The 24267-nt window shown below is 39.2% G+C and overlaps 1 protein-coding gene across 1 annotated transcript in view; it reads right to left on the bottom strand.

The window, feature by feature from the left end:
* Positions 1 to 3084: 3084 nt before the first annotated feature.
* PTAC6 (plastid transcriptionally active 6) overlaps positions 3085 to 24267 on the bottom strand; it is a 162217-nt gene continuing 141034 nt past the window's right edge. Inside the window, exons 4-6 of the mRNA XM_089428367.1 lie at positions 23572 to 23691; positions 3726 to 3815; positions 3085 to 3519 (exon numbers count right to left, since the gene is read on the bottom strand). Of these exons, the coding sequence (XP_089284493.1) occupies positions 3403 to 3519; positions 3726 to 3815; positions 23572 to 23691 (327 nt within the window). The 3' untranslated portion in view covers positions 3085 to 3402. The remainder of the gene's footprint in view (positions 3520 to 3725; positions 3816 to 23571; positions 23692 to 24267) is intronic.

Below are 24267 nucleotides of genomic sequence, written 5' to 3'. Positions count from 1 at the left end.
ATGTTCCGGGGGGTCAGCGTGTCCCGAATCCGACACCACGAATCCCAAATCCTACGTGTCCCGAATCCCCGTGTCAGATGACTTAGGTTACTAATAATAATGCTCAACTATGCCCTTTGAATTTCTTCAAAATAATTTTTCAAACCAAGTTTAAGCAAAAATTTAAAAAAAATCTACACACATTTTTTCACTTTGTAGGAGCTCAATATTGCCTCTGATGTATCTCTGTAATTTCAGATCATCCAGTGCTGAAATTGCAACCTGCAATAGCCCTCTGTGTCCTCTTTCTAATGCCACCAGTCTGATCCCAATTGGATTCTCCAAAGAAGAATTATGTCAAATCTCCCACAGTGACCTGATTATAGACTAGTTCAGTAGAGCAAACTTATACGACATGCCACGTGTCTCTGTCTTGACCTTTGTCTCTGAAAAATATATACAAAAAACTACAGTCTGTCCTCTTTCTGTACCTTCTTACGAATTTTCAATCCGATGCTCAGAGAGAAAGTTATGACGATTTTCCCCAGGTCACCTGTTTGGAATGTAATTCAGGAGTCTGCAAAAAGACCAACTTCCTCAGATCATATCTCCGCAACTATAGCGCGAAAAGCTCTGAAATTCGGACCCGAGCTTCAGTGCGATCTCATCTCAAATGGGTTTTTTTTTTAGCTTCTGAAACGTCGCAAAAAAAAAGTTATAGCGAAAATGCCACGATGACCTGTTAGAAGCAGTGAAACCCTAAAATCCAAAGCTCTAAAACCAAATGTTATGGAACCAGCTCACAAAAAGATAGAAAAGATAGATCAACGCCTTAGAATTCAGCCTCTTCGAGGGTGCAACCTCCTTTACATTACACAAATGAATGATTCCTTGATGATTCAAATGACAAAACCTCCTTTCTATATATAGGAGTCTAAGGAGTCACAATATAACCAAGCGGACCTATCAGTAATAATATAAAGCCACAAAAATAACAATAGAGGGATTCTATGGGGCACAATAATAACAATATGGGGGTAATAGAGGCACAACAATATTAATAAGGGATACAACTACAATAGTAATGAGGTAATCACTAGTATTATAGGGACCTAATATAAATAATGACATACATTGATCCATCCTCATCATTCATTTTGACACATACATTATTCATATGACATACTCATTATTCATCCATACCATGAGATTTAATAAAAAAAATCAATAATGAAATATTCAAAGACATTGATCCATATCATTCATAATTCTACAATCTACATTGATTTAAAAATTAAATTCATCATTCATCATTCATCATTCTAGAATCTAAATTGAAAGCAAAACATACTAGTAGATTACCATATACTAGATACTGATATTTTGAGGGGGGGCACCCAGACGCACCCCTTTTGGGGAGTCTCGTCCCCCACACTGAAGAAACGCACCCCCAGTAGACTCACCGTCCTGGGTGCATGGGGTCCGAGAGGTGCGTGCACCCGACCCTGGGGGACGCGTCCCCGTGGAACATTGATTGAAAGATATTGAAGTAGGGAGAAAAAGGGGTAGCAGCATAACTTTTCATTGCTTGAGGACAAGCAATGTCGAGTAAGGGAGATTGTAATGTTCCTGAAAAATTAATTGCTCGGGGGACTAAGTAGCCTATCAATTTCTGTAGGCTATAGTCCTCTATAAAGGGGAAAAAACCCCAAAATTCCCACTATGGGGGTGATTTTTGGGGTCGTTGGGCGAAGAAACCCAAAGTTCGGGTTTGGAGTAAAGTTTACTCAATCAATTAAGGAATGAGAGCCCCTCAAAGAAATCTATAAATTCAAGAGGATTGGATTCATTTGAATCATTATTGGATTGGATTAATTATCCCCGTTTTCTTTGAGCCTGAGGCTCTGAGGGTTTTAAAACCCCTTTCTCCTTGTCAATTTCGGTGGTGAAAGATTCCACCATAGTTGACATCCTCTTATTTCTTCTCTCTATTTTTTTATTCTATCTGGAGCAATGAATTCTCTATGGTTTGTTCTTGGGTTTATTGGCACAGGAACATCATTTGAAATATAGCAAAGGTTTATGTTATTTTCTTGCACATGCCTATGATAGGAGTCTGTTCCAGACATCACCTAAAATGAGATTTCTCTTGAAGTATTCATATTATGAGTGCATCAGAATTGCAGAATTCTGGCCTTCGAAGTACTGGACAAAACGAATCCCGGTCCTCTAAAGCAGAGATACCGCGAGAAAGAAATAAACTTACCGTAGCATTATAAATGTTTCTCCTGTGCAAGCAAAAGGGTCCTATGTGGCCTAAATTGCGGATTTTGTGGTTGGTTTCCGAGCTTATGTGATAAACTTTGGAGTTTGTGGCTCAGTTCCACAAAACCTAGATGGCCAAAGAGATTGACGATCAAGATTAGATCTTGCCCTTTCGGAATCAATGGTTGTGACTTAACTTCCGTTGAGATCACTTAAGTCACTTTTAGTCATAAAGTAAAAGTCACTTTATAAAATAAAGTTATGTAGGAAAAGTGTTGGACCACTTCTGCAAGCTAAGACACATAGCCTATGCAAAAGCAGCTGTCCGAGCTAACTCTAACACAATCCAAAATGCATAGTACATTATCCCTCTAAATATAAATCAGGATATTACACAAAAGATTGCATTCACTTTGTTTCCAAGCATTAAAGGTGATAAGATGAATATTTCATGATTAATTCCAACCCAAAAGAAAATTGTGTTTCCAATTTCCACTCAAGTCACACTGCAATTGCAAATTTAGAAATGATTGATGCCCTGCAACTTTATCATCATCAGGTGTTGAAGTACTTTGCATATATTCTTCCATACATTTCCTATTTCTGCAAAAGTTACAATGAAATTTCCAAAAAAAATTGTTGAAATCATCGATGTATCCCAGTAGAGATGATGAAATACTAGAACCATTCTAAGGGATCCTTATATGGTCTTGAAGTCTATCGGGCATTTCTTTCCACTACCAATTTACATATTTTATTTTCCTTTAAAATCAGCCTTTTGCTCCAAAACTGTAAATGTATCACAGTATACACATGAGGGTATTCAGATTAAGCACTTGCTCACTGTATTGCTCATTACTCCAGAACAACTTAAGCAAGTCGTAGAATCGTTCAGGACAAATATAAGCCATCACAAGTAAAAAAAATCAGCCTAAGAAAGGCCCTCATGAAGACTAGATATTGTTTGCCACAGCATAAGCAAAGTCTTTTTTATAGACCCCTGCAAATAAAACAGTGTCATGGATATTGTATGCGTGTCTTCAAAGAGTACTCTGAGGTCAATTGCCATGAACACGAATTCAACAGCCCTCAAACATGACTGATCTTTGTAACAACGGTGAATATAGGTTGACTCTTGAAAATAGTTTGCTGTCTATTTCAAAACCAGTTTGATATTTCATAATCTCTAAAGCTCCGGAGATAATTCTCAAGTTTCTCCTTTGTCCTTTCCCACTCCATTATCTCAATGATGGTATCAGGATCTTCTCTCTTATCCTGTAAAACAGAAGATAGAAGTTAACTTTAAAAGGATGCCACTATGGTGCTAATTGCAAAGAAACTTTTTCCTGCATGTTAGCAGAAAAAACATATAAAATACACAGCTTGACTAGAGTTGAAGCCTTACCACGTCATCTTATAAAATGCAATATTCGATTTTTACAGAGAAAAATACAAGGACATACAACCAATGAATTGCATACCTCTGGGATGATTTTAAATGAAGTTCCCTTGTCACGAACAATTAAAACTTCATTTCTCCTGTCACGGTTCTTGCCTCCTGGTGTATTAACCTAACCAGAATCCAGAAAAGTTTAGAGGGGTGATAAATCAAGTGAACTCTACTTGAGCAAATTCTTAGATAATAATAAAGGCAAGGCACAGAGGATATTAGCTTTTCAAAGTTTTACCTTACATCACCCACTTACACGTTCTTGAGTGAACAACAGTTCCATAACTTTGTTGTCTGTAATATATTAGCACAATGCAGATCATTCGAAGCGTGTTGATAGGGTAGGAGTTTTACAAGAAAAACTGGCTGACGGAATATCTTGAGATACAAGGTACATATCTGAGATGTTTGGAGTTCAATTCATCTTATTCTAGGTAAGGGAGAAGTATACAAGCAGCAAGGTTAGCAAACTCGACTTGGAGAATTACTAGGCGAGGCCAAAGAGTAAAATTAACTTGGACTCAGGAAAAACTGGAAAGTTCAATGGAAAAAAAATTCAAATATATGAAAGCTTGGTGTCCATAAATTGCAAATTTTCAATAATAACTGGCTTAAAAATATGTGGATGATAACAGATGTTATAAAACACTATGCATCATTCTATATAATCGATAGGTCCGTTGGTTGTTCATTCAACCAGGTCAGAAAAACAAGCAAAATGAGTGTTTCATTGTTTTCCCAATTTTCTAAAGATAAGAGAGTGAGTCTTAGTCAATCAGACTCATTAGTCAATCTGACTTGTATCCGAGTCGCACATCTGAGTCATACCCACACGTCAAAATTGCAAGTATGACTCAAGCCTGAGTCAGACTTGGAGGAGCTGACTCAATGCAGTTTCCTCAAAGAGCACAGTCAAACTTGGGACTCAACTCAGACTCCAAAGAGTCTGGCAAAATTCATAAACAATGAAGACCCTGTATAAGGCATGATGACCTCATCATTCAAGTCAGTGTACGAAACATTCACACCCTGTTTTATTGACGTGCCAGAACAAAATTATGAATTCAAATGCAAATCCGTGACAATAAATCTGTTAGTTCCTTCCAAATACGGGAAGAAAAAAGGCTGTTCAACGTGGGAGTAGGCTGGCCAGAGATTTTAATTTTAGCCATCCAGAATGAAAACTCGATTTCCTGCATCTGGAGGGACCAGCCCCCAAACTTGAAAAGCGTCTTTCTAAGGTTTTGAGGATTTACGACAAAATAACTCAAACTAAGAAAGCATTACCATCTGATCTTTGCCCTTGAAACACAAGCACGGAGGGGAAATGACTCATTATAACAAATAGTATTTATTAGAACTACTCAAGAAACTGTAAATGACTAAGCCGTGCCTTGTCTCTTGATAGACGGACCCCACACCGTTAAGGAAAGAAAGCTACATGATCAGCTCTAATCTTAGATTGGACACCCTCATCCAATGACCAGTGTTGTCTTTCTTAGACACCAATCAAAAGGGTACTCAGTTATTTTTTTTAATCAACTGTAAATGACTAAGCCGTGCCTTGTCTCTTGATAGACGGACCCCACACCATTAAGGAAAGAAAGTTACATGATCAGCTCTAATCTTAGAGTGGACACCCTCATCCAATGACCAGTGTTGCCTTTCTTAGACACCAATCAAAAGGGTACTCAGACACCAATCAAAAGGGTACTCAGTTTTTTTTTTTTAATCAAGAGAATTGGTAGACCTGCTATCTGTCACTGAGGGGACCTGTGATCTAGTCAGTGAGACTGCCACTATACTCCTGAGCCTAGCGCAACCACCCAGAAGCCTTGCTAGATAGGTAAACCGAGTTTCAAACTGGGGCAGAGCCCCTATATTGGTTGGAAGATGCCTTCCAGTGCGAGATGTCCATTGTTTGACCTAGCCCGATGGACTAGAAAGGGTACTCAGTTATTCATCATTAATCGAAGGAGTTCTATGACTATCCACTATAGAGATTGTGAACTCAAGTTCTGACATGACTCCGCCAGCACATTATAATATCCTTGGCATGTCACAGCCATTTACTAAGTCATAAGAAGTGGGTTTTAAACCTTTATGGTAACTAAGCAGGGCTCTTCCTTTAGCTACAATTTTTATTACCCTTCATTTGACAAGCTAGGATAATAAACGTCGTATAGAAAACCATAAGACAAAATCTATCAAAGTAGGAAATTATACACACAAGAACAGGTATATACTCATGTAACCGGCATGGACCCTGATATGATCCATTTATGTCGCTGGTGTATTCCAACTCAACACATCAAACTAGAACCGAATTTCAACTATCGCTCATGATGATAATAATTTGCATGTAATAATTACAATAGCCACAAAACTAATAGCAGTACCAAAACAGCTGCCACATGCACTATCAACAAGCTAGTAGCTATACAAAAACATTATAATTAGAATAAAATAAAAAACTCTAGGTTAATAAAATCAAATGTCGTATTTATCTTAGCATAAACATTTAATTAGTTTCTAAGTATCTGGCAATACGAATGTCGAGGAGTCGCACACTCAATGTAACCTCATAAAATATATCTCTTGGAATACGAAGTATGTTATTCAAATGATTTCTCTCAAGTCTCATAATTGCTGTTCTGAATTCTCTACTATTGATGTATGCTTCTGCACTAATATGGTACTAGAGCCACAATGAGCATTGGCATCTGAGAAATGGTGATGGTCAGAGAAGTACGACCAAAGGACTGGTTGCATATGAACAAGGAATTGTGACCAATGGAGTAATTGGTATATGAAAGGAAGAAAAGAAATTCCGCCACCTAAAGGCAGTAGTGTGTTATGGTGGCAAGCAAAAGAGAAACCACAAGCCTGGACCAAACCCTTAAATCTGTAGGCAATAATGACATTGTAACAGTCAGAATTTGGCACCAAAAAGATTCCACAACAATGCAGATAGTGTGCAGAACAACCCCATACAGGTATACAACCTGAAGCATGCGCATAGCCATGGAGAGAAGATTGCACAGAATTGTACAAAATAGTTCCAAAACAAAACGAGACAAGTACACAACCCTGGGCATGTGCAGCAAGCCTGAAAAAGGTGAAAAGGCATAAATTTTGCCCACAAATTTAAAAGAAATTCTGCACGAAGTTCAAAGAAATTGTGCAAAAATATTGAGGTGTTGCACAAATTTCAAGGCATAGTTAGATCACGAAGAGTCACCTACAGGCAGCAAAAAAAATTCTAAGTTTAAGAAGTAAGATAACTAAAAATCTCTGGGAAAAGAAAGGCAAGTCTGTGTAATCACAGGACGCGCAGACATGCAGTAACATGGGAGGAACAGAAGCCCAAGGTGAAGAAACCTCATAAGCCCAGAGTTGAGATGTGCGTGTCCAAAGCTCGTATTTGATATGGGATGATACACAGAATTATCTTAATCTTGATGCCATGTTGAAATGGGATGGAAGAACGACCACAACACCAAGAGACTTGCCATTCCTCATTGAGGAAAGAGCTTGCAGCATTTCCTCCTTAGAGCACAGCATCCAACTAGTCTCTCTCTCCCACAGTAACATTCCTGAGGATAGCTTAATAACAGACTCACCTAGCTTCCAAAACAGAGTCAAAGTGCTGATAAAATGAAAAAAATGCACTGAAAATGCAAACCAAACAAATCTCTAATCTTCGAGGTGTACTCCTCCAAAGACCCATCCTCGACAACATCCCCAAGATTTAATTAGCAGAGACATTGAGCTTTAAAAAATCAAGGTAGAATTTAGAGTGTACATCCCTCTCATTAATTCGCTAGAGGCAAGCGCAAACTGATCCGGATTGGATCATTATATAATTTTTCATACATCTTGATGCTTTTAGAGTGGAAAAACTGAAGGAATCAGCTTACAAGAGCAGTTTTAACTTTTATCGGCGCGACCCAATTGGAAGAATCGGGCCTTGAAACCTTCAGGGGTCAGTTTGAGCCCTTAAACAATGTTTTTCTGGAGGTGAAACTTTCCCACATAAGTGCTAGGTCCTATGATGTTTTTCTACACTAGAAGACCTTAACAACAATGCAAGAATCACGTCAATCGAAGTTCGGATGCAAAAGTTATGCCTCCTAAAAGTTGATATATTGTGTTTGACCCCCATAATTCAAAAGGATGCCACATCAGCTCCCGTTCCTCGGAGAAAAGGGCCTAGCCATGTGGGGACTATGAAGAAGACTCTAGAAGGGTCGAGTTGTAACTCATGTTGAGGGGTGAATGGTCAAAACCAATGCTCTAGTAGGCTGAAACATGAACCTGTAGAGTTTCCCATGGTAGACTCCAATTACTTTCGCAGAAGTGATACTAGATGAAGATCCCCTGGGATACATAAGGACTTGTCCATCTCAGAACACCACCTCAAATCCCTTCTCCTCAATAGTGGACACTAATATCAGGTTCTTCTTCAACACTGGAACATATAAGACCTTTGTCACTTTCAAGGGAGGTTGTGACTCCCTCTTAAAGGACATCGTCCCGACACCAACTGCTCTGACCATGGAGTCATCTCCAAGCACCACATTCAAATCTACATCCTTCTCTGTAAGACCTATAAAATGCTCCCTGACCCCTGTCATGTGACGTCAAGCTCCACTATCAATGTAGAAGATACTAGAGGATGTGACATTTGTGGCAAGACTGACCACCAATGAAAACTCCCTGTCAAATCTGGTGGAAAACTCATCCACTTCAGCTGATGCTGCAACACCCTTCTTATTCTTCCCTTCTTGTTGGGACACTACAAAACATAATTCCCCATTTTCTGGTAAGCAAAGCATCTCACTTTGCTCATCTCCTTCTCTTGTGTCTTCTATTTCCCTTCTATTTGGTCCCACTTGTGGACTCCTTGGACTTATTCTTACCCTTAGCTCCAAGGGAAACATTCTCCTCCTCATCCACCCCACCATGCTGACTACCATTCTTGACATTCCTCCTGATCTCCTCCTAAATGAAATCATCCCATATCCTCCCCCAATCTGGAAGATGCTCTATGGCCACAAAACCATCCATGAATCCATCCCACTTCTTGGGGAAGCCACTCAAAGTCGTCCTAACCAATTCGTCATCGTGAATAATCTCTCCCACTGCAACCAACTCATCTCTCACCTGTGTGATCTTGGTAAAGTATGAGATCACGATGTCACTTTTGGTCATCTTGGTGTTTCTCAATTTCTCACATAGTGTTACTTGGGAGCAGGAGCGAAAGCGGGGAGCGGGAGCGAAAACGGGAGCGGGAGCGGCATTTTCAGAAGCTCTCGGTTTGGGAGCGAATCTCGGAGCGTATATATATATATATATATATATATATATTTTTTATATTTTGATACATATATGTCAACAAAAACATGTAGAATAATGAATTAGATATAAAAAACATAAAAAAACATAGATTGAACCATAGAACAACAATCATCTAGAAGTTATAATCTTCATCAACCACGTCACCAAGTTAGTAACATAGTAACATACAACATATTGAGTCTCATGATTCATCAATCTTAAAGTTTCAAGCTTTCAAAATTCAATATATAACATTTATCATCATTGATCACCAAAGTTGTACTTGTAAGCTAAGTGTAACCATTATAACAAATAATATCTAACATGAAATGAAATGTTATAAAATGAAATAATATGAAACAACTTTCAACTTTCATGAAGCATCATATTCATAATTCATTACTAATGAGTTATAATTGCCAACTTCAAACTTAAATTGTCATATATTATTTAAAAAAATATCATAATAAATATGAAAGAGTCAATAGTTATAAAAACTACTAGAAACTAAAAAAGAGAAATAAATCTATTATCTATTTCTTATGCTTGGGCCTCTTGCCACCACGAGAAATGTCTAATTTTTTAGTCTTGTTGGAAAATCAAGGTCTTTGTCATTAATATCACCCTCTAAGCATTAATATCCAGAGGTATCTTTGTCATTACCTCTGTATCTGTATAGGGATCTTTGTCATTAATATCACCCTCTAAGCATTAACATAAGCTAGAAAAAGCATAGCATGTCAAATCAAGATTTTGTTTGAGTGATACATACATTTTTAGGAGGGTCATGATAGAGGAGTTCGACAACCAATGTCACTAACATCAAGGTACATATAGGGATCGGTGCTCTTGATTAAATACGAGTTCCATACCCTAATACATGACAAAATTCAATGGAAACATTGCAATCCCCCAATCCTGAAATCCTGAAAAACTGATAAGTCTGCTGGATTTTGAATGAAATCTAAAATTATACTTTCTCCATATGAAATCCAATGAGGCCGGAACCACTCTCAAACATTCTAAGTCATTTCATGGTAATGTTAAAAATTTAAGTAAAATATCCTTTTACTTTAAAAATTTAACATTACCATGAATAGCATATCAATACTAGGGCCATAGACTTGATCATTAAGCTGCCCCACTCAAAAATTATTTGTTTCTTTCAAAAAAATTGCATTCTAAACATTACTACAAAAAAAATTGCAAAAAAGGCAAAACGCTCCCCAAAAGGCAGGGAGCGAAAAAAATTTTAGGGAGCGCGCTCCTGAGTCGCTCCCGCCCGGAGCGCGGATTGGGAGCAGGATCGAGCAGGGGGGGGGGGCGCGCTCCCCCGCAACACATCATTAGTGCTCTGGTAAAGTTTTATCAAGGAATCCCACATCTCGTAGGAAAATTTCTTCCCTGACACATGAGGTATAAGGTGGTCTTTAATCGCATCAAGAAGGATTCTCTTAGCCTTCACATTGCACTTGTTAAGTCTAACAACTGAATAGGATCAGTAGGTGGTTGTACTACCTTCTCGACAATATCCCACAACTCAAACTCCTCAAGCAGCAAAATTATCCTCTCCTTCCATGGGCCAAAGTTTTCAGCCCCACTTAACCTGTCCTCCACCCTCAAACCAGAAGCCATTTGACCCTCTCAACCAACACAACTATCCAACACTGAAAATGGGTAAACAATCTCCCTCTCAACCACCAAATCTCTGGGTATGTAGGCTGGTTATGCTTGTTGTTCAACACTTTTCATCTGATAGGTTCATTGTTGCTCTGATACCATGTAGAAATTTGTAGGCCCAACCAGATTTCAATTTAAGAAATCACATCAATTTAATGGCCAACCCAACATAGATTTATGTTGTTGTTTTAAACATGAATATTTGTTAAAGCATGAAACACATAATCCTACTCTACTCTCACTTTCGCTAAGAATAAAGACAACAGTCCCACAAATTTTAACACAGTGATTTTTGGTCCAAAAACCTTGGAAAAACCCCAAAGTGAAAACCAATGAGAGGAATACTTTTATTTCTTGTCAGAGAAACTTACAGCATTAAATGACAGCAATAATTTCTACTCATCTCCCTTGAAATTTGTGCACTAAATTTCTTTGGAGAATGTGTTGTAGCTGCTATTTTAATTTTCTGACTGACTGCCTCGATTTCTGTTATCTTCCTGCTTAGAAATTTGTGCCAATTAACTCTATCAGTCCCTCAAAATATGTGCACATCTCCTCTGAAATCTCACTCAACAGCCTTGAATATCACACCAAGCTCACATAGAAATTCTTGTTGGCTTTCTTGAAATTTGTGCAGCACTGTCCCTCAAATTTTGTGCCTGTTCTATGCAATAAATGCAGCCCCAACTGCCTTGAGAATTGCATTGATGCTCAGGCAAATAACCAAGAAGATCCCTTGGGAATCGAGCCTCCTATCCTTGAACTATTTGTTTATTTCCTTGCTGCTCTATTGTGTACTCTGTCCTTTCTCTGTTCTACACTCCTTTCTCCTCTCTGACTTTGCTCTCTCAGCCTCCTTTGCTTCTCTTCTCCAACTCTCATAAAGAAATATGTGCAAAATGGTGTCTTCTCCCCTTTTCTTTTTCCCTTTTGTTCTCTCATTAAGAAGAGAGACCTAACCCTAAGATCTAATGATTGCAAGTAGATCTTAGCCAATTAGATCAAGGGTGGAGATCTAATCTCTCATTGACCCATGAGACATCTTTTCCCCTTAGTCCCCTTTTCATTAATTACTCAAAAGATACTTATGACTTTATGTTTATAAAATCACTTTATGACTTTATTTCTCTTAAAGTCACTTTATGTTTATAAAGTCACTTTATGACTTTATTTCTTTTAAAGTCACTTTAATTTTATTTCCATAAAGTTAAGTAAAGGGGGTCACATTAGGACACTCTTTCCTTGGTACTCTTTTTCTAACATTGACTAGTCACTACTAATTTTTCATGATCTTCTAATCTGATAATTACTTTCCAATGATTTTTTCATTAATCCATTCTAAGTTACATTCATCATTAAACAATTATACATAGAAAATCTCAAGAGTAAAACAATAATGACAGTAGGATCATGAAGAGACAATAAAACACGAGAGACACACAATTTTACCCGGGGAAGACCCCGACAATCTTTTCTTAGGAGAAATTCAACAAAAAGTACAATCTGAGTTTCATAAGACAATCTGAGAACTCCTAGGGCTAGACCAGCCTTGCTCCCATAAACAATTGTTTCTTTTTCTACCTTACTGGTCTCTCCACATGCCTGAGCCAACGCGGTCTTCTCTTCTTAATGTATGAAGCTTCTTGGTCCCCTCTATACCCGAGGCCTGGTCTCAAAACAGGTTGTTGTCTTCCTCTTGCTTATCTCGGCTGCCCAGAATTTAGGTTAGGGTCACTTCTGCTTACAAACTGAGGCTCTCAGCCTCCTTTAGGGTTTCAGCCTATGTTGCACGAAACTTCTAGGAGTCCGGCGTTTCAGGTCGTACCCGTACCCAAAACTCCAAAACTCAACCAAAACTTCCATCATGTAATCATCTATGAGAGTTAATATAGACATGGTTTTCCTTCTAAATTGCCATCTAATGTGTTATTCACTTATCTTGCAAGATAATGCGTTATTCACTTATTTATAACTTTTATATATATATACATATATGACATTTCAGTCGGTGATTTGCTTGTTGTTTCCATTTTTGGGAGGTGACGTTTCTAAACGTGGCTGTTTCAGAAAATCTGTAATGTTTCAGCGTTTCGTTCAACTTAGCAAATAACTGTCATGGATGGAAAAAATTAATGACATGTTGCCCTAAACTAATTTTCCCAACAAATCTGATCTAGGCATGCCTTTCATTCATCAAAAAGCATAAAATAGTAGCATATGTCAGAGATCACTGTATTAACTGGAGTGCTACTGCTAATAGCAGCAATTGATGAGTTTCCAGTAATTGTTATGTTTATTATAGAAAATCAAGCCAGGAGAACTGTTGTAGGGTTATTTCTAGCAGATTTCAGAGTTCACAGCTTACAGGAAGAACTGCCTAATTGAGCATGTTTGACCTTCCAACATATGCATGTGTGCTATACCAAACAGAAAGTAGTAAATTGGTTTAGGATTTGTGCATTGATGATGTTGTTTCATGGGTTTTTCCATGGTTTTAACGTGAAATTTTCTATATTTGTGAAGGAGAAATGATCTAGAGAAGGTTTGGGACTTACGATTGCTGAACAACAATGTTATTGTGGAAGAGAAAATTTAGGGTGACAGCTTTTGCATGATAGTTGTGCAGTAGTAATCCCATCACTTGCACGCTACAGTCCTGCAGAGGGTATGTCTTAGTGTCTTTTGGGCTTGTTTGAGGATCTGAAATAGTAGACAACACTTTATTCCCAAGTTTATTTTTAGCATATTAGATAGCAAGATCAGTGGGCATGGGTGTTTTGAGAAGAATTTGTTTACAACCTGTTGGTGATTTATTTTTGGCAAACAGCAAGTCACTCAGAGTTAGCACTACATGCAGAAGTTATTAGTCCAGTTTGATCATTTTTCCCTCATGCACAGCTAAGGTGCGGTTCCTTTCTTCTGGCTTCTTTAACGACAGAGTTGAGATCTCTATGCAAGGGATAAACATTTTTCTTGGGCAGCTTACAGCAGAAGGTTGTTTTCATTGTTCTTCCATCCAGATCAAACAAATTGCTTCCACCATAGCACGCCATGGAACTTACACAGCTTGTAATGTGTTGATCATTATGGTCTGATTTAGTCTCTTGATTAACACATTGAATAGATTCAACTATGCTGTGTCATTAGCTCTTTAAATCCCATTGTTGACTATATGTTCAATTGGGAGATGTCTTCAGTGCGACTTTTTGGACTTTCCGGTGCCGGAATCCGACAGAAAAATTTGAGGTGAAATCTTGATTTGTGCTATTTAAACTGGTTTTTTTACTGTATATATGGATTCAGTGCCCTGAAAAACCCTTAGGGCACTTCGATTGTGCAGGGATTACCCATCAAAATTGTGTTTTCAATAAATTATTGCCGGATTTTAGAGAAATAAGACCGGTAAAGCTTCCAAAAAGTTGCACTAAAGACAACTCGGTTCAATTGTGTTGCCAAGGTTTTGGTTTGCTTTTCCGTGCACTTATTTTAAACTCTTGTTTTGTCTTAAGGCACACATTCATTTCATTTCATTTGTCTGATCACTGTTGGATTTAGTTTAACGAATCTAATCTCAACCGTAACAATTCAAATCATGAATTGACTCTTGTTCTTGAGTGCTTCTGGGCATCTCAAGGGCAGTTTAGTGTGCTAATCTAATTGGATAGTTATGTAGATTTGCGTATTAGTTAACACCATACACAGGGTTTATCATGAATTGACTCTTGTTCTTGAGTGCTTCTGGGCATCTCAAGGGCGGTTTAGTGTGCTAATCTAATTGGATTGTTATGTAGATTTGTGTATTAGTTAACAACATACACAGGGTTTAGGGACAAACCCCCGAGATTGGAAAAGCACCAATCCAAAGAGAGAGACAGTAATGGTGACATGATTAGTTGTTTAGAGTTATTGCCTAAGTCAATTGGTGCAGATTCACGTGATAACACACATCCAGATTCCTAAGTCTCCAACTTGTTGATCTAACCTAGTCTCCTCATCCAATTTTTGATAAAGATATGCTTGAATCTCCAATCACATAGCCTCTAGACCTCTAATACCCAGATACCATGTTGATCAAATAGATTGCAAGCAAGAAACCATGCAATATGTATTGTATATTTTATTAAATAAGAAAACTTTTAATACATGACTTCAAACATAACAACAATAACTCCCAAAACTAAGGGAGTATGTTTGAATGACTTTATTAATTCAGTTAGTACCTAGACTGACTTTATTAATTAATCGAGACACCAAGTATTTATACAAACTTAAGTTAGCGATGGTCATTAATCTCTATCAGAGTTGAGGATCTCCAAGGAGAAATACCGTTCATCCTGACTATAAAGATTAGAGAGGAAGCCCACTCCTTTTAGCAAGAGCAGAAAAGGGTATTCAAGATGTATATGGGGTTGTGACACACTCAACACAGAGAATCAAACTGAGAAGGTACTTTCAGTGTGACTTCAAAACCTCCATCAGACCTAATATACTTATGACCAGCGACCAAAAGCTTCTTCGGAAGTAGAGCAAGCAAGTAAAGAGGTCGAAGCTTAATCATGTTTTCAAGTCTAAGGGACTTGCAATTATACAAGGGAACACAATTTGGGATGAGCAAAGGGCTATCTGCAGCAATCTCCTCTGCCTGATCTAGTGGTAAGTACAAACCTGCACTTCAGGAATCCAAGGATCTAAATGTATCATAGATATAGTAGTTTGGCCAAATTGGCAGTCCTAATTTTTGGAAGATGCCATAAAAGTTTAGATCATTTCTTCATCTTATGATGGCAATCAAATAGGTAGTCTCAGGTTTTGGTTTGCATACAGTGAAGGCCTGAAGTAAATACTTTGAATTTTAATAAAATTTTATTTTCCCTTTAACATGTTCTTTCATGTTGATATTATCTGAAAGACAGGTCTTGTCATCAATTAATATTATCCCATATAAACTGCTTCATGGAAAACTCTACTACTCAATAGCACATAATAATAAATTTGGTCTTTATTAAATGTTTCAAACTACTAATTAAGTATATTCATTCATGATAAGATAAGATAGGTTTATTAGTGTCCAACGAATGACCAAAGGTAGGTCAATGGGACTGCTCAGTGCAAAAGTGGCAACACAGAGTGGGAGTGCAAAGGTCAGTATCTAAGCATAACTAACACAACACCAAAAAGAAGAAATACAATGCTTTGGACACAAGTACAAGGGAAAGAGCCAAAATGCTCTAAATGCCCACTATCAAATGAAGGAGAGGGTGTTCTCCTTTGAAGTTGAAAGGGAATCTCTCTTACCATTTGAGACCAAAAGGAAAGAAACATTGTATAGATGACTAGCCAAAGGAGATGGATCTGGTCTGGGGATGTGTCTCTCTTTGGAAGAGGTGGCCCTCTGCCATGTGGTGGTAGGAGGGGGTTTCCTACCAATCTGGCATGAACAACAACTCCACGTGGGTCTCACTGCAGGGGTTAAGTTGTCTCTCGAACTGGAATGGTTCTGCAATTTGCCTGCCTCTTGTTGCCCCTATCTAGGAGCACTGGGAAGAAAATTGTGATCCTCCTAGTAGTGTCCTATCAAGGGGAGGGGGAGGGCAGGAGAATGTGAGTTGTGGACCTAACAGCCTCTCCCAAGTATAAGGTTTGGCATCGCTAGGCTAGGTACCAACAAAAGGTGGAGAGGGAGTTATGGCACTCCCTGAATATAATAGAAGCGACCATGTATCTCATTGGAACAGGGACACCTAAAAATGCAGTGCTCCCCTGTCTCTATCTCCTATATATGGCATATCCAACATAACTTATCCTCTTGTGACATTTGGTGCTCAGCTTCCACCTGAAGCTTATCAGTGCACACTCAAAACTAACCTAAGGGGATCCTAATTCCATGCATCAAGTGTCAAAGAGTGTAAGCAGATCAACACTATAAAGCTGTCTCTAAGAGCCAACAAGTGCTCTACATAAAAGGCCATTTTGGGTCTCAAATCCCCAAGAGGGGAATCCAAGTGACCTAGATATACTACTTGTACATATCCTCCCAGATAATCCCATCCATCTCTTTCTTATTAGAGAAAAAGTGACCAAGAGCATCCAAAGTGTGTTTGAATGGGGGAAGATGATCTATCAATATACTGATGGATCGAAAGAAACAAGAAACTTCTAAACACCAGCACTGTGCTCTCCCAAAAGGGGGGCAAATTGGGCAATGGCCTCCAAAGATAAATAAGCAAGATATGGGTACCAGTCTCTGCCTACTATTGAGTAAATCTCTAAAGCAGATAAAACAACTCTACCAATCTAAAGGTAGTCTAGATCCAGAAAGGGTTTATTGCAAACTATGTATGGATGATGGACTAGGGGATCATCCTCTTGCATTTGATGATGCAACACAGTAAGTGGGCCTGTACTCAAGGTCACTATAACCTAACCTAAGGCCCAATCTAACCTAAGTAAGCTTGACCTCCATACCTCTGAACCATATAAAACTATAGGTGTCAAATTGGAGTCCATGAGGTCCAGTTTGGATGAGATGCCCTAAAATGGTGTTGGAAACATTTGTCTGTTTATAAGAGAAAGGCACCCATACCCCTTATTCACTCAAGGTTGGAGATCCTCCCTCAAACCAAACTTAAAACCTAAAAATTGAGCCCCCAGATATGTGTATGTGTCGGTAATCTCAACCTCCACCCCTCTAAAGTAAGAATGGAAACTAGATCCAGAAAGGGTTTATTGCAAACTATGTATGGATGATGAACTAGGGGATCATCCTCTTGCATTTGATGATGCAACACAGTAAGTGGGTCTGTACTCTTAGTAATAAGTATAATTTTGGATTTTGGATCATTTAATCATCTACGAGAATTAACATAGACAGGGTTTTCCTTCTAAAATGTCATTTATGTGTCTCATTCTCTTTTTCTTGCAAGATGCATTATTAACTTATTTATAATCAAAAATTGTGTACATACATTATATATATATATATATATATATATATATATATATATATATATATATATATAACGTTTCGCCCAACGTTTCCATTTTTGGGGGGTCATGTTTCCAATCGAACCTGTTTCGGAAACTTCCAGATGTTTCGACATTTCATGCAACTTAGGCTTTGGCCCTCCCACAGACATAAGAATATACAGAACCAAGAACTTCGGCCCTCTTAACTAAGAAATATTCCTTTTTGCATGATTGAACAAAGATATTAGTAGTTGATGATGTCGATTTTAGGTAGCATCGGATGTGCTCTAGCTCCGAATTTTTGTGGAGGGGTTAGAATACATAAGATCTCCAAGACCCAGAAATCGTTTGGAGAAATTCCACCCAGATTGTGAATTATTAAAATAATTAATATTTTTAATGGGATTCCTAAGTCTAAACTCAGGGAAATAAAAATATTAATGAGTACTAATAAAAATATGGGTGAGAAGCTTCTAAGAGGCGAGAATCAAGATTGTTTTAATCTTAGCCGTTGATTAGGGACTTAATCTCGGCCGTTGATTCATCAACAGGAAAAGTATAAGAGGAGGTTTGAGGATCAGTTGGAGATACACCAAGTGATCAAATCAGTTCGATTTTTCTGGGGCATGGTTTGCCGAGAAAATCTAACTAGTGATCTGAGTTGCAGTGAGGGGCAAAAGCAGAGATTTGGATCGGAAAGGAGTTATGAGCCAAAGAGTACCGGGCAAAGAGGCAGCAGTAGCATCAGAGAGGCGGCGTAGAGGCCTACGCAGCCCAGGAAGTGGCTGACGCAATCCAGGAGGGTCTCTTGCAGTGGCAGTGCAGGATATTCATTTGAAGTCCAAGATTTTGCCAGAGAAACGAAGTTTTGAGCGGGAGGGCTGAACAGCGTTCAGGGGGTGACGCAGTCTCCTAGAGGCAAGACGTTTGCCCAAGCAGGGATTGCACTGGGATTTCGTAGTGTTTGTCGAAGTCGGGCCACTCAGTGGATCAGTTGTGACTTGGAGAACGAGGTAAACCCTCGTATGTATTTCTTGCTACCGAGATTTCTCTGAAAGGTAAGCTGATGTGAGAGGCCACCTATTGTACTTAGATTCTGCTTGCTTAATAATACAAACCCTATATCTATTGCACCAATTTTCCCGCATTTGGGTTTTTCCGGGGACGTGTTGTCCAAAAATAACGATGTCCCTTGTGTATTTGTCTCATATATTTTTCAGTTTATGATCTGTATGTCAGTGTAGTCTGTAGTAGTGTTTTCATCACTGTTTATAAATTAAATAACTTGTTGAATGTAATAACAAGTAGGAGATGATAAACCAGTGATTGCAGTAGGATTTCTGATGTGTAGATTCAGAAATTTTCACATGGTATTAGAGCATTGCAGATCATAGGATACTGAAGCCATCAGCCGGGAGATCCAACAAATTTGTTGCAGAGAGGCAGCTGTCCCGAGTGACAGCGTTGTTCCAGAGCCAGAGACGCCAAGGGAGAGTGGCGTAGTGCAGAAGAGGTGACGCAGAGGCTCACGCAGTGCCTGCATCAGCATTCTGAGCCAGGAGAGGATGATGCAGTAACTGGGAGGAGCCCACGCAGTGATTGTGTCAGCTATCTAGGCTAGTGCAAAAGCAGAGAGGGGCAGATCAGGCTCACTCAGAGCCACATCATCTTTCTAAGCCAGGATGGAGTGACATAGTGGCCAGGAGGAGTTGATCTTGTTCACACAGTGACTACGCAGAGCCAGAGGAGCTCAGATTCTTTAGTTGTCGGGGATGTAGGAGCAGTGCAGATTCGATCTGTGGTGCTGGTGGGACGTTGTTACTGTTGTTGCAGAAGAGTGTCTGTGGAGACAAAGCCGAGGTAGAGGGAGTCACTGCCTTAACAAATTTCTAGCCAAAGAAATCTAGATCCAGGTTGTTGAGCAACAGCAAAGGAGAATTGGAGAGGAGTGATTCGACATTTGGCAAGAGGATTTCCGTGAAGGAAATTAGGACTCAGAGGGAGTCTAAAAAAAAAAACTTGTTCCTTGGAGCATTTCTAGCACCAAAGAAATCCAAATCCGAGTCTTGCTAGGGCAACAGTAAGAGAGGGAGAAGAGAACTTGTCTACACTTGTTGAGCAGAGATGGTAGTCAACGGACTGAGGGATCAGGAAAGATTGGATGGAGCATCCAACTTTGTCATCTGGAAGGCCAGGATCCTAGCAGTCTTGGACAAGCATCGCATCAAGGATTATGCCTTGAAAGTGGTGGTTGTACTGGTTGATGTTGATCCTCTGAAGAAGTACGAGGAGGCTCAAGCGAAGGCTAAATGCATGATTCTAGACGGGGTCAAAGATCATGTGGTCCCACACATTGTTGAGAAGGAAACAGCAAGGGAGATGTGGGAGACGTTGACCACCTTGTACCAGGGGACTTTCGTTCAACGGAAGATGCTATTGGAGAATTAGCTGAGACAGTACCAGATGCAGAAGGGAGAAGAGATCGATCCCTTCCTCCTCAAGTTGCAAGGGATTTGAGACCAGCTAACTTCCGTGGGGTCTACACCAGATCCTGAGTTCATGGTCAAGACTGCCCTGAATGCAATCACCGAAGACTAGGAGACATTTGTCCAGAGTATCTTGGGCAAATCTTCTCTCCCCGGTGGGGAGGAGATGTGGGCAGATCTTCGACAGGAAGAGATCAGGCGGTTAACCAAGGCAGGAAGTAGCGGAAAAGGAGTCAGAGTCAAGAAGGAGGAGGAGGAGGATGCAGCTCTTGCATCAGCGGGACGGCCAGGGCAGCAGAAGAGGAAAAAGAAAGACATAACCAAAGTCAAATGCTTCAGGTGTGGGGAACTAGTACATTTCGCCACTCAATGCCCTCGGAAAAAGGGCAAGGAAGAAAAGTTTGACTCGAAGGCTGCTCCAGCGAAAGCTGACAAGGAGGATGATGATGAAGATTGTGCCATGAGTGCTCATGCATCTCTGGAGAAGAGGTGGGGCGATATTGAGCTGTAGTTGAGAGGACTACACAAGGGCAGGATCCTTGAGGTGCCCAAACTCTTGGATCACATATAGCTACGGGAGCCCTTAATGATAGTAGTAGAATGACGGGAGTCAGTTGGTGCGAGGGATGATGGAGCAATAGTGGCAGAGCTAGAGTGCCAGAGTCTGAAGCAACACAGAGGAGGTTGCAGCAGTGCGGGAGGCATGGAGCAGATTGCAGCAGCACAATAGCAACAGAGGGTCAGCACAAATTAGCAGCAGAGGTAGCTTCAGCATCACAGGGTATCCAGACTGACCAGTATGTCAGTTTTTGGGTGACTTATTTCAGTTGCTTACTTCTCAGCAACTGAGTTGCAATGCAACAATTCGCAGTGGCAGTGCTATGGACAGCATGATGCAACATTTTGAGAGGGAGCTGTAGTACAGATGCAGCAGTGGCAGTGGCAGTGTCATGGCAGCAATACAGGGTGCAGCAATGTAGTGGATGAAAGGCAGCGTGCCAAGCATCAGCAACACAGAGGACCAATGTCGTGGATCAGTGTGATGCTTCTATTGGAAGTATTGCTAGAGCACATTCCTCGCTAAGAGGGAGTGTTGATTTTGGGTAGCATCGGATGTGCTCTAGCTCCGAAATTTTGTGGAGGGGCTAGAATACATAAGATCTCCAAGACCCAGAAATCATTTGGAGAAATTCCACCCGAATTGTGAGTTATTAAAATAATTAATATTTTTAATGGGGTTCCTAAGTCTAAACTTAGGAAAATAAAAATATTAATGGGTATTAATAAAAATATGGGTGAGAAGCTTCTAAGAGGCGAGGATCAAGTCTATTTTAATCTTAGCCGTTGATTAGGGACTTAATCTCAGTCGTTGATTCATCAACAGGAAAAGTATAAGAGGAGGCTTGAGGGTCAGTTGGAGATACACCAAGTGATCAAATCAGTTCGATTTTTCTGGGGCGTGGTTTGCTGAGAAAATCGAACTAGTGATCTAAGTTGCAGTGAGGGGCAAAAGCAGAGATTTGGATCGGAAAGGAGTTCCGAGCCAAAGAGTACCGGGCAAAGAGGCAGCAGTAGCATCAGAGAGGCAACACAGTGGCCTACGCAGCCCAGGAAGGGACTCATGCAGCGCTAATGCAGGCCAGGAGGGTCACAGTGGCAGTGCAGGATATTCGTCAGAAGTCCGAGATTTTGCCAGTGAAGCGAAGTTCTGAGCCGGAAGGGTTGAACAGCAGCCTTCCTCCAACAAATCGATCCAGCAGAAGGGGTGATGCAGTCTCCTAGAGGCAAGACATTGGCCCAAGCAAGGATTGCACTGGGATTTCGCAGTCTTTGCCGGAGTCAGGCCATTCAGTATATCAGTTGTGACTTGGAGAACGAGGTAAACCCTGGTACGTATTTCTTGCTACCGAGATTTCTCTGAAAGGTTAGCTAGTGTGAGAGGCAACCTATTGTACTCAAATTTTGTTTGCTTAATAATATAAACCCTCTATCTGTTGCACCGGTTTTCCCGCATTGGGTTTTTCAATGGACATGTTGTCCAAAAATAACGGTGTCCCTTATGTGTTTGTCTCATATATTTTTCAGTTTATGATTTGTATGTCAATGTAGTCTGCAGTAGTGTTTTTCATCACTATTTATAAATTAAATAACTTGTTGAATGTAATAACAAGTAGGAGATGATAAACCAGTGATTGCAGTAGGATTTCTGATGTGTAGATTCAGAAATTTTCACAGATGATCCTCCGAATTGATGATTGAATGGCGTAGGTCAAGTGCTCCTTTTATAGTGATTTGGAGTATCCCAAGAGGGGTGATCTTAATCTGGGCTGCCTTGACTTTTGGAGGCAAAATTCAAGATTTAAATTTCTTTTTCTTTAGGAGCTGACTTGAGTAATTTAGAATCAATTCAATTTCCCTCTTTTGGGCCGACTTGAATACCAACTGAAGCTACAATAAAATCAATAGTCACAAGGTGAAAGGGCACGTGCCCCTTGACATTTCATTAATTAATTAACTTATTATTATTTATTATTACTATAATAGTATAATGTTTATAACATGGATCGATCCCCTTTGCACATAAGCAACCCCATACTTATGGCCAAGCCACTTAATTTGATGGCTAGTCCATAACCAACAATAGCTCACTAGCTACTATATACACTTCAACATATTTCATAGAAACATGATGAATATCATTAGTCACAGTGAGTATAAATTTATTCAATTGTGATAGGGTACTAATGCCTTTCACTCACCCCAAGTTGGAACTTTACCATTAACCAGGCAAATCCTTATGTCTCCCTCATACATACATTCCAAGCAATCATGCAATAAACCATGTATGCATGTGTGTACAACATCTAGTATGGAACATAAAAACATGCATATCCATAACATCCATGCCATGCCCATGGAAAATAGAATTTAATGAAGTGTTATAGAGAATTTCTATATCATTGGTTATTCCTTCTTAGGATTGTGGATATTTGTTGTCATATCTAGAGAAGCAACTTTTTGTAAGCCCTTTAATTGGCATCTAGTTCCTTCTAAGGATCAAAGTTTGTAGGTTGAAAATTGTCAAACACATGTATAATCTGCTTGTTGCATTCTGTAAAGGAGTATGCAGATCGACATGCACTTGTAAGATTCAGTGAGAACAGAATGTTCATTAATTCATCTACCTCAATTACAAGTTAAAGGTACATTTAGGGCTTGTACTCTTGTTCTGAGATATTATCAATAAAATATTGTGATAAGGATGTTTCTGTAAATATGGCACTGACACGCTAGTACCAGGAAGGGAAAATCAATATTAAGAAACAGTTACAGACTAAGGTTTCTACATCTATATGTTTTTAGTTCAAGTTACAGCAATCTTATCCACAAGGGAAGGATCCTCACCACAACATTCGCTCTTGATATTGACTTTGTCTTGGAATCAATAACATAAATTTCTTCGAAGTCCAGCACAAAATCCTCATCATCTCTTCTCTTGTTCTTATAATGCCTCATCAAGAATACCTGTTTTCACATAAAGTTTCAAATGTGTAAAGAAAAAAAACCTCATCATCTCTCATTCTTATAATGTTTAATCAAGAATACCTGTTTTTTCACATAAAGATTCATATGTGTAAAGAAAGAAACAATGATATGGGGAAAGTATGCACAAAATGAACCATGTCTAAAGGAAATGAAATTGTGACCATAACAAGAGAAGAACCTCTATAGTCTAAAGCAAAAGAAAAATACTTGACTGCAAACTGAATAATCTGAGAGTTGCTGAAAAATATGCTTTAAATACTTGTCACTACTAGTAATTTTTTTGCATTATAATGAAAATATGACTAATAGCTTGAAATGGGTTTACAGAAGATGACAAGAGAGAATATAACTTGCCAGTTGCAAAGATTTATTGACATAAAACAGAAAAACATCATAGGCGACCCCTGACACTATCATAGAGTAACAAATTCACATGGCCTTGAAATTCTTCCATTTGCACCTCTAATATAACAGCAAACCCCTGACACTATCATAGGGTAACGAATGCACATGGCCTTGAATTTCTTCCATTTGCACCTTTAATATAACAGCAAA

This window comes from Pinus tabuliformis, chromosome 4_2 (genome assembly GCF_031772625.1).
Source record: "Pinus tabuliformis cultivar Carrire ecotype Pingquan chromosome 4_2, CPIR1, whole genome shotgun sequence".
In the NCBI taxonomy this organism is placed as follows: domain Eukaryota; kingdom Viridiplantae; phylum Streptophyta; class Pinopsida; order Pinales; family Pinaceae; genus Pinus; species Pinus tabuliformis.
Note: the sequence above shows the minus strand (reverse complement) of the source record. Positions and strands in the feature narration are given on the sequence as shown.